The sequence below is a fragment of the Cebidichthys violaceus genome, unplaced genomic scaffold (assembly GCF_023349555.1).
Source record: "Cebidichthys violaceus isolate CVI_PGR_0920_01 unplaced genomic scaffold, fCebVio1.0.p SCAF_8, whole genome shotgun sequence".
Taxonomy (NCBI): Eukaryota; Metazoa; Chordata; class Actinopteri; order Perciformes; family Stichaeidae; genus Cebidichthys; species Cebidichthys violaceus.
The window spans coordinates 12,967,483-12,982,307 of NW_027176964.1; the positions used below are offsets into that span (position 1 = coordinate 12,967,483).

Sequence of the window (14,825 nt, forward strand, 5' to 3'; positions counted from 1 at the left end):
AATCATGTTCATTTTCACCATCAATATACAATTTTAGACTGTAATCTAAGTCTATTGAGGTTTTCCAAGATGATGTGTGTCTTAACAAAGTTTTGTTTGGCTTTACCAAGCAAAGCAATTATTAAACACTTCATAAAAGGTCATTTTTAGTCAAGAATATCTCATTAAATACACCTGTGCATTCAGAAAGCTCTCATTTCATATGCAGTAAGAGTTGATTTCATTTTATTTACGGTGGATAAAAGGAGCCGTATGTTTGTATGTGCATTAGAGGCTTTATTAAAAATGTTAAAACAGAGAGCTTCCAGTTGAAGTGATAAATTCTCTACAATGCTAGTAAAAGTAAATATATTGATTCGTAATGGCTACCTGAGCGGAGAATGAAGTAGCTCTTCCAATCTGTGCTTTGTTTATATAGCCAGGCCGGCCAGGCGTTTTAGTGCATGTGAGTCTCTCCGTCATGCTCCACTGGCTAGCTAATGGCCGCCGCTCTGCACTGGGCTCATACAGCGGTTACAGCTGATACGCGATCCCGACCCTTGGCGTCCTTCCCGGAAGTATAGCGGCCCCCTCCGGTTCCCCCTAAGGTAGGACGTGTCCAGTTTGAAAGCTATGTGGAGGCACTAGATATGTTCTGAATTCTATATAGCCGTACCGTACCGTGAGGAAGTTATTCTACATAGAATGAAATACATTACCTAAATTATGAAGGCGGCCCTGTGCCGACCGACGGGTATTATCCATAGAAATCCAGTCTGAAGTATACCATCAATATAGAAGTTTGTGAATCACACACTCTGTTGTATAAGCATGGTGGGCATGCTAGAATCATTTAAGCTGTACAGTTAACACTGTTGATGCCATTTACTGAAAAATCTACCATTTCTTCCCCCATCTTCTCTTTTAAACCTTGCAAAGTAATAAATAACGGTAGGTTAAAGTCATTCCTTTTTTCAGCCATTGTTGTCAAAAAGGTTCTTGAAAATTGTAATCTACAGTATGAAAGCCTTTCTTAAGTTCTTTCTTATTCTTAAGTTATCAAGAAACCAAGCTCTAGCGGGCTCTGGCAAATTCACGAACCAACCAACATGAACCGGACAGTGTAACTGGCTACCTGTAAGAGCTCGCATCCAGTTTAAGACTCTGGTACTAGCCTACAGGGCAGTGAAAGGAACAGCTCCTTCCTATCTCCAGGCCATGGTCAAGCCCTACACCCCCGCCCGACCACTTCGCTCTGCTGCCTCGGGGCGATCGGTTGCCCCGTCGCTCAGAGGTCCTGGTGGCCGATCGACCCGGTCACGGCTGTTTTCTGTCCTGGCCCCACAGTGGTGGAATGAACTTCCCACTGACGTCAGGACAGTGGAGTCGCTGCCCATCTTTCGGCGCAGGCTGAAAACCCACCTCTTCAGGAAGTGCTACCCCGAGCCTTCCACTTAGCGCTTATTGTATTCATACTAGCTTGTTGCACTTATTGTATTCGTATTACTTATAGCACTAACTGTTTTTCTTGTTTCTGCACTGTACTTTGGCTCTGAGTTATGCTCTGCTTCATGCTCTTAGATGCTTGTTTGGAAAAGGAAATGTACTTATGACTTCTGGTGACTAGTAGTTCTTTTGATTACCAATGTTGAATGCACTTATTGTAAGTCGCTTTGGATAAAAGCGTCTGCTAAATGACTGTAATGTAATGTAATGAAAGCAATGGTGTGACAGACCTTTCCTTCAGGAAGAATTGATTGTTCACATCGTTGTGTGTGTGTATATATATATATCCTGAAACTGCAAGAATAATTGAAGCAGAGGAAGGATGCATAGCTGTCACTAAGTCCAAGGACAAAGATGTGAGTTGACAATATGTACTGTTTGCAAGAAAGCTGTGTAGTTTTCAAGCCGTGGGACTCTATTGTTAGCCTGCTAACCAGATTAGCTCCATCAGCTTACATTATTTCCAATTTCAGTATATTTTGCCTCGCCAGTTTTGTCTAACCAAAGCCTAACATTTTATCAACAAAGGTAGAATGATCTGCCACCTATATCTGCTATTTCTCCCCCTCCTATAGCATTGTGCATTTCTATAGAACAATTGGCCTCAGTGAGGTCTAACCCTTTATGATGCTTCCTTGTTTTTTTTTACAGCCGAGATTGAGCACATCTGTCTTTGCGGGTCTGAAAGGAAAATGTTTGCTAGGTTTGATGAGTCTAATTAACACCGTTGTTGCCTTCAGGCATGAATAGAAAGCCACTTCACATACCCATCTCAGATAACATTGGTCTGGTTTGTCACCCACAATAGCTGGCTGTCATGTGACCTGTAGGGTTTATATATTGTCGCAAGGCGAATGAAAAGCCTTGGTTTGAGGCCCATTGAATGTGTATTCTTTTGTCAGTCAGTGAAAAACAGGGTAGATTGAGTTTTTGATGTGCAGGAAGGTTATGTGAGGGCCTAGGAGGGTCTTTTTATCACAGGCAGTCGAAAGTAGAATGACGAATTGTGTTCTATGATATTGGCTCTGCAAAAGGCAAATTGTATTCTTCTCAAGGACAAGTCTTCAAACAACTGCTGCTGGAAAGGAGTGAGACAGAGAGCGAGAGAGACTCTCAGTTTATAGCCGTTTCATTATTATCATTTCCCTCATCTCCGTCTATCTATTCCCCAAACACGAAAAGAACTGAGACTCTTGATAACAGATGTGCACAAACAATACTCTGGTGACATCCGCGTAAGCGTAGTCTCTTCTTACTCCGGAGCTGCCTCTTCAGCTCCTCACAAACAATTATCATTGAGGTTGTTTGTAACCTCAACTCTTAATCCTCAAGAGAACGATAAATAGCTGAAGTTTAGTCAGGCTTGGCAAGATCCTTTTTTTCGGCTGTTTTTAAATTTGAACTGAAACGCCTCTCAAGGTCTTTAAATGTTTCTATTCCTCGTGTTTAATTATTCATGGTCTATCTGCTGTAATTTTTGTCACAGATTTTCTCCATCCTTTTGCTGAATTATAGATGTCCCATTCCCCTTGCTAGGCGTCCAGGAAGCACTCATTCAGTCTGGTTGTATAACTCTAACTCAAGAACATTTGTGTGTCTCCTCCTCAACTAAAGGACAGGAATGTCAGGGAGGCTGCGATTTATATCCTGTATTCCCCCACCTAGATAGCTAGATCTTAGATCCCATATATCTCCTAAGTAGGTGGCTCAGTAAACGCAGCGAGCATTTCACAAAGTCAAGCGCTTCACTTTGATTTACACTCCGGGTAACACCCTGAGTTGAATGCGACACATGCAGGTTTTTGGCGACAAATGACAATGCCACACGGGCCATCTTGGGAGTGTTGAAGTTGAAGAATCACCTTGGTAACCTCCCACTGCTCCCGTAGAGATTGCATGCCCGTCGGTAAATGAGGGCTTGTGTTCTTCCTGTGCGTAAGCTCTAACCACAGGCGTTTTCCCCAGGAACCTGAACACAAAAGACAAAGGCTGGTCTGACAGTAGAGATGAGTGTGTGGGCATGTGTGTGTGTGTGTGTGTGTGTGTGTGTGTGTGTGTGTGTGTGTGTGTGTGTGTGTGTGTGTGTGTGTGTGTGTGTGTGTCTGTGTGTCTGTGTGTGTGTGTGTGTTAAGACAGATGGGGGAAGAGGGGGGTGGGGGTCATCCCTGCCTGTCACTCTGACCCCAATCACCGCACAGCATATTGGCGGAAACGAAATAAAAGATTGATTTAACCAGTTCCACCTTCGCTGCCTCTGCTCTTCCCATCAACTGGCTGTCCATTTGTTTTCATCCGGTTGGTGGACTCACCTTTTGCCCCCGAGCCAGACTTGGTCGCTTTGTTCTTTTAATCCTTCTAAATGGTCAGTGATACAAAAGACTTCCCACTGACAACATATACCCTGTTACTTATTGAGTTATATATTCCATTTCCGTTTTTTTTTTTTTTGTTTTTGTTTAATCAAATGTTTTGATACTGCAATCGACAAGTGCAACTTTGTATGACTTGGTATTTGAAGCAAACCAGAATTAGTTTTTTTGCTTCTTGTAGAAAGGTCTTTACCAATTGCAAGTGCTTCACTGTTGTACTCTGCAGCTCAGTACTTACTTCATCTCCACCCCACTAAATGCTGCCGTCATGATGAATTAATTGTAAAACCCTGTTTAGCTTTAGTGGGCTTTAAACTACTGCACTTTCCCAGTGTGATGCAAAACATGATGGGAGTAAGTAACCATTATTAATTCATGAAATTACCGATTCCTTGCAAATATACAGTGTATATGGATCATCAGTGGAAGCAATAGTGGTGTGAGTGGCGGTATCTGCTGGCTTTTTTAATGGGTTTTTAAATCCTTAGCACCAGATTGATGTATTCTGCATAAATAAATGCATCCTTATCCCTAGTGTCATTAATCAGTAACAGAAACACAAGCATTGTACATACTGGAATCTACAGAACCTACTCTTTCAAGTAACAAACATTTCTCTGATGTCCAGTGAGGATAAACATACAGGTACAAGCAAGAAAGGCACTCCTTATAGTTTTAGATCTCGTCTCCCAATCATCCAATTAAAACATTTTCTCCGGTATCAAACACAATGTAGTTAATTATTGTCTGTATATCGGAGGCTAATGTGCATAAAGAAACTGGCCATAGCTAATGTAACACAAGTTTTCTAGCAGTAAAAGAAAATCTGGCTATAAGGAAGGGAGGGAAGGAAAAATGACCTATTGCTTCTTGAGCTTGTTGGCTTTTTTTAGTGCAGCAAACGGTAAGGTCAACCATGAACAAAGACGAGCACCGACTTGGTGTGGCCGGACAGTCTTGGGTCTTGTCATGCATCATCCTCCTGTGCTGGTAAGGTCTATCTTACTTTCCCTCTCATGTTTTTTATCGCTCTCTTCCTATTCAGTGCTGTGAGAAGGAAAGCGTTCACCCATTCATCTCCACCCCTACAGCTTCAGGGGGTTCATCAGACAAGGTGGCAGCAGAGCCCGGCCCAGCACCGGGGCTCATTCTGTGGTTTCAATTCGATCCAGCACCTCATAGGCCCTTCCGCCCCTCATCCTCACCCGTCATGGCAGTCCCATTTATCATGAGGCCTATAAAGAAGGACTTGATAGAGTGAGGAGCGACCACCACCATTCAATAAATCCTTGTGATTATCCACGCCTCCAAGGTGTATGGGCAGAATGTGTGTGTGTGTGTGTGTGTGTGTGTGTGTGTGTGTGTGTGTGTGTGTGTGTGTGTGTGTCCTGAGCATGCGGACATTTGTCTCTGACTTTGTAATGGGTGTAGAGGGTGACATTAGAACACAAGAGGTCCATGTACAGTGCCTTTAAAGTGCTATCAATTATAACATGTGTACACGCGTCAAACCCCAAGGCCTGGCTTGACTTGTTGCATTTGATGAACAAAAACCTTGGCACTTCAACCCTTCCCTCCTCCTCTTCCTCTGTCTTAGCTTTCTTTCTCCAACCCCCCCCTCCCCCCCACACACACACATTGACTCCCTCCATCTCTCCCTCTTAACCCCCTCCCTCCTCCCTTTCTCTTCCTCCAGAGGATTGCATAGAGCAGCACTCTAGGAGGGTGATGGAGCTTTGATTGTCGGTTATCAAAAGCTATCATTACGGCTCGCTTCTGCGGGATATGAAAATGATTTCCTAAGTGTAAAACCCATGTCATTACCTCAATGGCCTCAGTGCTATCACTGAGATGTAATAGAAAGAGGCAAACAAATGTGCTCGCCTCCCAGCTCAAACAGAACAGGGTGAATAACACACGGCAATGGAGAGATAAGTGACGGCAATAGCAGGCCTCGCTGCCTAGAATGGAACACTTCACATGAAAACAGCCCTCCGACGAGAATTTAATCTTCGCCGTTGTCATGTTGTTTTGGTACTGTCTACAACGAAGGCACCTGCGTGTGACGAGACCCGGCAGCCGTTCTCCGGCAAGGAATCCGACAGTCTACGTGCCATCCTGTGAGAGTCGACGCATTTCTCTTCTTCCATCTCCAAACAGCAAAGCTCCCTCCTCCTCCTCCTCCTCCTCCTCCTCCTCCTCCTCCTCCTCCTCCTCAACCTGAGCACCGTTTCATCCTGATGAGATAGCGCCCAGGCTCAGGAGCCGCATTGACTTGACGGTGGTTTCTAATCATTGGAGAAGTAGTCTTTTCTTCCCCCGTCCCAGTTGTGTTTGCTGAGCAGGGAGATGGAAGTTTATGCCAGCACCAGGCTTTTCTGCTCTTAATCGATGTGGATCTGATAAAGATCCGGGCTCTCTGAATGACTCGTGCGCTGCAAAGCCTGAGGAAGATCTGATAAGTAAATCGTTCTTCTGTACATTTAGCCAGTAAGATGCTGAGGAACCAGATCTGCGCTTTCGTGCACGTGTATGGACACTCACTTTAATCACATAAGACCGTTAACACGCTAGAAAACACACATTGTCCTCACTCTCTCACACACACACACACACACACACACACACTTGTCTCGCAGTAAAGTGGCTGTGCTCCGGACATGCCCAATTTGTTTCCTTTCATCCAGGACTAATGTCCCGCTCTACCCAGGGGCTAAGTGCACCATTTGAGGCCCCCTCTAGGACAGACGGCTGCAACATGCGGTTATTTGTTGTTTTTGCTTCACGTTTTTTGGAAATCATGTTATCACTGCAGCTGTGGTAGCGCGTATGCAGTGCCCATTCGAATTAACAAGAGGCAATAACGTGCTGATAATTTCTAAAAACATTATTTAAATGTCACGCTGTAATGACATCACTAATAGTTCTATGTAAATGTCAAATTCAAATTATTCAATTATATCGGCGAGTGTGGGGCAGGTGATAATTTGTCCACCGCTTGGAATACCAATCTGGCTCATTGTGTGCCCTGGCATAAGATAGACCTCTGTAATTTCCTGCTCCGAGGGATGCTTTCATAGCCATTATTATAACTCTATTCCACTAGAAATATATGCCATACTGGAAAGATATTAGAGTCATATTTTTTAGTGCTTTCACCCCAATGTTGCCCTCAGTGATAGTTTGTGAGAATTGTAAAAAAAAAAAAAATACTATGGATTTCAAGAGATAGCCTTGTTATTCCTTGTTGTGATTCATGCTTGTGCCTTTGATACTGAGCCTCTTACTGTTCGGTCAATAAAACGAAACTAGCAGTCACAGTAGACTGGGGTAATAGGCTCATCTCGTCAGCTGTCATTCATGGGCCTATGGGCCTATTTCAAAATGGCTGCAGACCCTCCCATCTATGCACGGAAGGATTTATAAAGGCTATCAGCCGTTCATTGGACCCGTTCACTTGAGATTAAGCGGGGGAGGAGGGTTCAGGGTGTTTTTCTTTTTCCCTTTCCTCTGTCTTCAAAGTCAACCATGACCAGGCTCAAATAGATGAGACACCTTGTTGTTCATGAAAACAGATGATGTCATTTTGAGTCACGGGGCACAAATTGTGATTGGGCGTCCGCCACAGTTCCTCGCATTTTACTGCCACCCTCAGACAGCTGGCATTTGCACAACAGGGAGCCGAAGGGGTAACAAACAATTAGCCTTTTCTCAACAAAACTCCAGGGAGAGGCTATAGAATAGCCATAAGAGCTGATTACTAAATGGGAAATATTCCTTTTATGTACCTTCAGTATTACTGTTGGCGCGCTAGCAAATATATCTGTCCACCACTAGTGCCAAAAAGACAAATTTAAATGTGAATAAATGTTGACTTTTTCTCTCCACAATCATATTTTTTACAAATGATTCCCATTCATGTTGGCATCTCTCCACTGGCCAGAATTAGGGAGTAGTGTATCCATATCCATGATGTTCCACAAAGATGGAAGTGTGACATTCTCCTTGAACGCTTCAGAAATGAGACTTCCTCCCGGCCGCTCGTGCACGTCTGTGAGATTCACACTTTGGTGCATTTGTCACTTTGAGAGCGTCTGGTTTAATTTGATTTCTGTGCCTGGCCACCCTGCAATTCTCTGTGCTTTTAGTGTAACCGTTGCCTACTGAGTGCGGCCAACAGATAGTTCCACAAATAAAGCGGTTTAAACCTCTATTTTTGGGATGGCTTTCCCGACATTGCAACCTATTTAAAGAGGCCTGTTTTCCGTCTCCAATTCTTCCCAGTTCTGTGTCAGAATCAATTTTTTTTGTGTGTTTGATCACATTAGTTTAAAATGGCAGATCTCTTTGTGAATTATTACATGCATCCGTCTACTGTAGTTTGCTACAAGAGGGTGTAGGTTGGCTCACTTGTTGTCTGTTTTCACTTTTGCTGAATAGCTGCTGATCACTTTGAAGGTGGATGTCTTGCATATAGCAGTCTTTACCAAAGATTAACATTTCTTTAACATTTTAACAACCAGTGGAGGTCGGTACCACTAGAAGATCCTTTATCGAAGATGAGACATATCCAAAGCAATACTCCTACATAGCATTGCAGAAAGCTTTTCCAAAGAATATTAAGCACTTAAGCTATAATGCACTCTCTGCCAGTAAAATATATATATATTTTTTCAGCTATTGTTTAAATTGTTTTAAAAGATTTTAGTGGTTTGTTTCACTCTGCGTAGATCTATAGTAATCCATTTTTCTTAAAATGAAGCTCATTACCATTCTTTTCCTTTTCGAAAGATTTTTTTTTTTTTCCCATTTTCCTGACATACTTTTATCATTTGTTGCCCTTTGTGTATGCTTGATGTGCTGTTTGCTGCACATTGATATCCCTTTCCCCATCTATCTTCAACAATCCTCCCTCGGCCTCCTTCTAGCCCGTCTAATGCTATTTCATCTATTCTACGCTGTGAAAGCAGAGGAGAGATCACATCCGTTTGTTTGTCCTTGTGAAAATCTCAAAGTGTTGCATTCTTCATTCAACAAGCAGGCGCCTTTATTTTCTCTCACTGTTTTACTTCTTGCATTATCCTTACTCACTCGTAAATTCTTCTTTCATGTCACATGTTATGACCTATGTTCCTAAAAAAAACAATGTCTGGCTTTTCTGTAGCGCTACACAGAACTTATTCTCAGTGTTGTCTCAAATTTTTTTCAGGATTCTCAATAAAAGCAGTCGGACATTATCTTTCTATAGGCCGTTGTATGTCCACATACAAAGGATGCCAGCTGTTCTGTCCATATAGATTCTTGCTTGTTTGTCATGTCCTTTGTACAACCTGTAGAAATGAACAGCATGTTGGAGCTCCAGTCCAGTCTCCCCCCATGCACCTCCAGAATGTTAAACATGGCTGCCGTGGCTGCCTCTGAATTGCTGGACTGTGTCTCCTGGGGAACGGGGAAATTGAGCCCTGGCTCTTCCTAATAGGTGGTAAAGTGTTAAGTTCCAGAGAAATGGACTGCGAATTTAACCTGGAATGGAAATTGATCCCATTACCTTGTGCTTGGGCTGCTTTCCTCCCATAGGTAGGAGATTGAGAGAGAGAGAGAGAGAGCGAGAGAGAGGAAGGGGAAAATAGACGGGGAAAGCAGAGAGAAGAGATGAGGAGAAAGAGAGAGCGGGAAATAGAAATGTGGGAGCCACAGAAAAAGAGAGGAAATAGTAAAGGGAATGGAGAGAAAAGAGGTGCAGGGAGAGGAGACGGAAGGACGGAAAGAGAGGGGAGGAAATGGAGAAAGTAGAAGAGAAAAGGCAAGGAGAAACAGCGTCTATGTGATTAGAGGTGATAGGATGGTAGTGGGGGTTGTGTCCTGCCTGGATTGGCAGGCTGGCTGACTCTGTATCAGTATGGTGCTAATAGCTGACCGCCACCGGGCGAGATGGAAAAGAGAGAGGGGAAAGGCAGAGGACAAGGTAGACGAAGCAGGGGAACGGCACGCTCTGAAGGGATGATACACCGCCTGCTGAGGGTTTCCACCAACAGACCTGTGGTGTCTTGGTGTGTGCAGCTGCAGTGAGACCGAGTTAGCAACGGTGCAGGGATATGGCAACGCTCAGTATCAGGCCGTGGCTTTGAAAGTGTAAAATATTTTCTGGAAATATGAACTCCAAACAGAGGAAATAATATTTCAATATTTAAAAAAAGTATTGACCGGGTCTCAAGTGTTATGAAAAATGTAGTAGTAGATTTTCTTTGACTCAAAGGAACACCGCCTTCTCTGTGCCCCGGCATAGACCTCTGTAATTTCCTTGATTTTATTGAAACTATCTTGCACTACCTGACATTTCATATAGCCTAATTGATTACCTTGATGTGTGCTCACACTCTTCTCTCTCTCTCTCTTCACCCTGCCAGAACCAATGCACGGCCCACAAAGGCTAGAAGTGGTGGACATCCAGTCCAAACAGGTGACAGTGCGCTGGATGCCTCTGGGCTACAATGTGACCCGCTGCTACAGCTACAACCTGACCGTCCAGTACCGGTCCAGGGTGGCTGGCAAAGAGGAGACCCGCGAGGAGGTGTGCTATGACACTCAGAGCCGTGACCCTCAGCACACCATCCACAACTTGACGCCCTTCACCAACCTCAGTGTCAAGCTGGTGCTACGCAACCCAGAGGGGGTCAAGGAGAGCACGGAGCTGGAGGTTCAGACTGATGAGGATGGTAGGTGTTATTCAAGGTTACTTCCTGTCCAGGTCTGGGAAGAATGACACATGATTTTAGTAAACTGATCCTGGATTGGATATCTTTTAAATTATGGAGAGCAAATAAAGAGAAGTGAAACACAACATTTAAACAACTAAATTTAAAAAAAAATATATTATAGAATTTGAGAAATTGATATTTATTTTTACCTTATCCTGCCAGGTAGTTTAGGTAGAGGATATATAAGCATGTCTGCTCTCCAACAGCAGAAAAACAGCTAAACTTTAAATTTTAAAGTTGTGATGATTCTCATCTGGTCATAAATAGCTTTCATCAAGGAAAACTTTGGGATTCTCCAACTATTTTTTTCAGAAGAGCTCATTTTGTGCCATACGGTTGTTTCACCTCCTTCAAAGATGAAAGATCTTCCGTGTTGCCTCAGCAGACACAGGAAAAGAACTCTATAGAAGTCTCAAGGAACCCCGGCCGCCAGATAATAAACAGGCTCAGCTGACGAAAAGAGGGAGTCTTGTCATGTCTGGCTCAGATATCTGTGGTTGGAAACTTGAAAGTGGCAACTGTTTCTCACTCTCTGACTTCTGTGCGTCTGTGAATCTGTGTGTGTTTAGAGTCCCATGGGAACAAGTTTACAGACGGTGTGTAGCTGTAGTTGCGTTGTTGAAGATAAATCTTGAAGAAAATAAAAAAAGACATCTCCACATCATTCTGTTTTGCTTACAGAATGAAAGCTTTTCACATGAAAGGGTTCAAGGACCAGATCTCTTTGGCAGTATTTGAGGACACGTAAACATTGTGAAAAGATTAAGATTCACTATTCCCTTGGGGTTACTAGTTCATCTTTGTTTGCAGCACATTTTTATCATAAGTGAAAAGTGTTCAGGTTTGCTGTAAAAGGTGTCAGGGAGTGTGTTGGGAGTGACAATGACTTCAAATAATCTCAAAAATTCCTATTAATGTGTTTGCCTTTGGCTCGTGGCCATTTGTGTACTGTAGGTCCTTGAAGAGCTCTTTTATTGATTGTTTTATGCACATCAGCACCAGGTGCTCGGTAAATCATGATAGAAACGACTAAAGCTGCAAAGTAGGAACTGCTTTCATCCAACTCTTATTGACAGCATTTTCATCTTGATTAACATGCACAGAAGATGGGAAAGAAAACATATAGAAATCCTACTCTGTATGCCTTTCATACACTTATTTCTAGCTGGAAAGAATACCACTCTGCCACCAGTTTTGAAAAATGTGTCTGTGATCATTTCCCACAGTGCCAGGGGCCGTTCCTCTGGAGTCCATTCAGGGCAGTGCCTATGAGGAGAAGATCATCCTGAAGTGGAGAGAACCAGCACAGACCTACGGGATCATCACACAGTTTGAGGTACACTTGCACCAGGGTTAGCAAAATGTGAGAGATATTAAACACGCCTTAGAGTAGGAAACAAACTTCCAATATTAAGCTTTTTTTTCTCTTTGTGGATCGTGTGCATATCTTTGTTTCTTTGAGTCCGTTTTTTTACGCAACAGTGATATAATATTTTAGCAGTGCTGGCAGCATGGCTCGAGGGAGGCTAATGTTGCTTTAATCCAGACTAAATTATTGAAACATCTACTGAATGGATAGGCACAAAATTTGGTACCGGCAATATTTGAATGTTATTGATTCCCTGACTTTTCCTCTAGCACCACAAAGATAAATTGTATTAACTTTGGTTCTTGGTTCTTGCTTTTCCTCCTTCATCATCATCAGGTCAAATACTGTCCAATAGTTTGGTATATAACCAAATACTAATCACATTTCCATCAGACTCACCTGTACAGCTACTACACTAAGATGGTGTACATGATAAGCGTTATACCAGCTGAACATCAACTTGTTAGCATTGTCATTGTGAGCATGTTAGCATGCTGACTTTAGCATTTAGCTCTATGTGGAGCCTCACAGAGGCGCTAGCGGGGCTGTGGACTCTTATGTCTTGTTACTGTATATTAATGAATCCTTGGTGGCCATAGTCACTACAATCGACTCTTTCAATACCTTCTTAATGCGTCTGTAATCTGTACTTGATGTCCCAGGCATGCGTCTTAAAGTCATTAAAGTGCAGTCATCTTGACTGTTTGAACCAGCCTTTAATTGGACTAATCACATTAGCTCAAAGTTATATTTGTGGAACAGCTTAAACCAGAATCAATGTGTTAGGTTCGCTCAAGACAGGTTTCTTCTCAATAAAGTCAGCTTTTTTTCAGCCACCTTTATGAAGCACCACTCACATGTTTTACTGTGACAGAATCCACTGCAATCTGCCGTCGTCTTCTGTCCTTCTACACATGGGTGACCTCTAAGGAAAATATAATTCAGCACAAAGCAAATGTTGACAAAAGTCTCCACAGAGCCCTGTCAGCCTTGTCCAGGAGCTGCATTGAGTTTTGAATAATAGAAACTGTCTCCACACACACACACACACACACACACACACACACACACACACACACACACACACACACACACACGATACATGTACACATTGATCTTAACCAGCTTAAGGTGGAAGTAATCCAGCCTTTCCCACAGATTGATTTTTGTCTGTTGATTCTCTCTCTTTTGCCGTTTGCTCTCGCTTGATATTTTGACTAGGTTAGCAATCATTAATGGGGCTGTTTCTCATACAAGGAGAACAGATTGAAGAGTAAAGGCAATGCAATCAGGGTTGCTGTAGCGGTTGCTCTATCCACTGCCATGCCATCAGGTGTATGAAATATGTCATATACTCTCTCGTTTAGCGGCACAGAGACATTTCAATCCAAGCAGTGAAGTCCTAAAGTCCCCAGAATCATAAAAAGGCCGTGTTTATTCAAAAGTGTGTATCCCCATGTTGTTCCCTGTGGATAGCTGTATGATGAGAGGTGCTGGCAGAGTGCAGGAAAACAATGTCTATAAAAACGGTAGGTTTACAGCTCACTTAATCACTTTGAGAGCAACATGTTTCAGTTGTTTATCTTTTTAAAATTTCATGGTACAAGAAAAAGCATTCAGAGCAAATGGCATGGCTTTGCACTGCCGCTTTGTCAGGTTCACTCATATTTAGTACGTCGAGGCAAATGTGTCTCACTTTATAAAATACCCACTCCAGGCTATTATATTCATGTGCTGCAGCAATTACTTCTCTCTGTCTGTGTCTAGAAAGCCTTAACAGTACAGTTATTTGTCTATTTAAAGTAAACAAGAAGTCGCTGACAATTTTCCTGGTATTAATATACAGTAAAGCCTTATCATAGATTTCCCAACATAACCTAGAATCACGTTGTTTATTTTAGAGTAAGAAAGAGTATTTGTATTCATGTCACCCTGTCTTAAACAGGGTGACAGATGAGGCAAACCTAGGAAGTCTGACTTTCTGCTTTAAGAAAATAAACCACAATGTATTCTGCCGGTATTCCCCAGAAGTTGCTTCTTATAAGTCAGGACCTTGCTTTGATTTGACATTATCAAAGGACTCAAAGTGAAATACGTCTGACAAGGCCCGATATCAAAGAGATTTCAGCTCCATTCCTTTTGGACCAAGATTTGTGGATGCAATTTTATTGGCAGCCTTTCAGACCGACATGAGCCAGCTTCTCTTTAAAGGTATACTGCAGATTTTCCAAATATTCCCTGTTCATCAGTCATATGTAGCAACGCAAATTAAATGTGAAGTAGCATTTTGTTTATCGTAGGGATGCAGTGGTAAGTCACAGCTGTTCATCACATTACCTTTTTAGGGAAAAGGCAATTATTAATTAAAGAATAAATTGTATTTTCAGTCGACCAACAGTGCTATTAAGTAATGCTCTTACCCTTAAACACCCTTTTAAAATCAGCAGCCGTTTTTCTAAATCACTTAAATTTAGATTATTCTAATTCACTGTAGGTCCTTTTAAGAGAGTTAAAAATCTTCATAGAAAGGTTAAGTAGAGTTTGAGTAAAAGGAGTACACAGCATCTTTCATCAACAGTTATTCAGCTTTCTCCATTATTGTACGAGTAAAGGTGCTGGAGATTATGCAGGCATTTATATTTTATGAATGCTTCATAAATTCAACATTTTCCTCCCTCAGATAGAAAAATTTAAACCAATGCAATTTAAAAAGCTTAATATATCAGATCGAGTAATGGCTCCAAGCAAGCCCAAATTAATTTGCTCAAATATTCTCCATTATTTTTCCCGTCAGTTCCATTATGATTGTGAAAACCTGTCCATGTGCCCAGTGTTGACAAGTCA

At 42.4% G+C, this 14,825-nt stretch overlaps 1 protein-coding gene across 9 annotated transcripts in view; it reads left to right on the forward strand.

Annotated features, from left to right (window-relative positions):
• The window catches only part of LOC137892562 (receptor-type tyrosine-protein phosphatase mu-like), a 148,693-nt gene that overhangs the window by 67,887 nt on the left and 65,981 nt on the right, over positions 1-14,825 (forward strand). For all 9 annotated transcript variants that reach the window (XM_068737806.1, XM_068737811.1, XM_068737808.1 and 6 more), the window contains exons 8-9: positions 10,262-10,570; positions 11,839-11,948. In XM_068737806.1, coding sequence (XP_068593907.1) covers positions 10,262-10,570; positions 11,839-11,948 — 419 coding nt within the window. The remainder of the gene's footprint in view (positions 1-10,261; positions 10,571-11,838; positions 11,949-14,825) is intronic.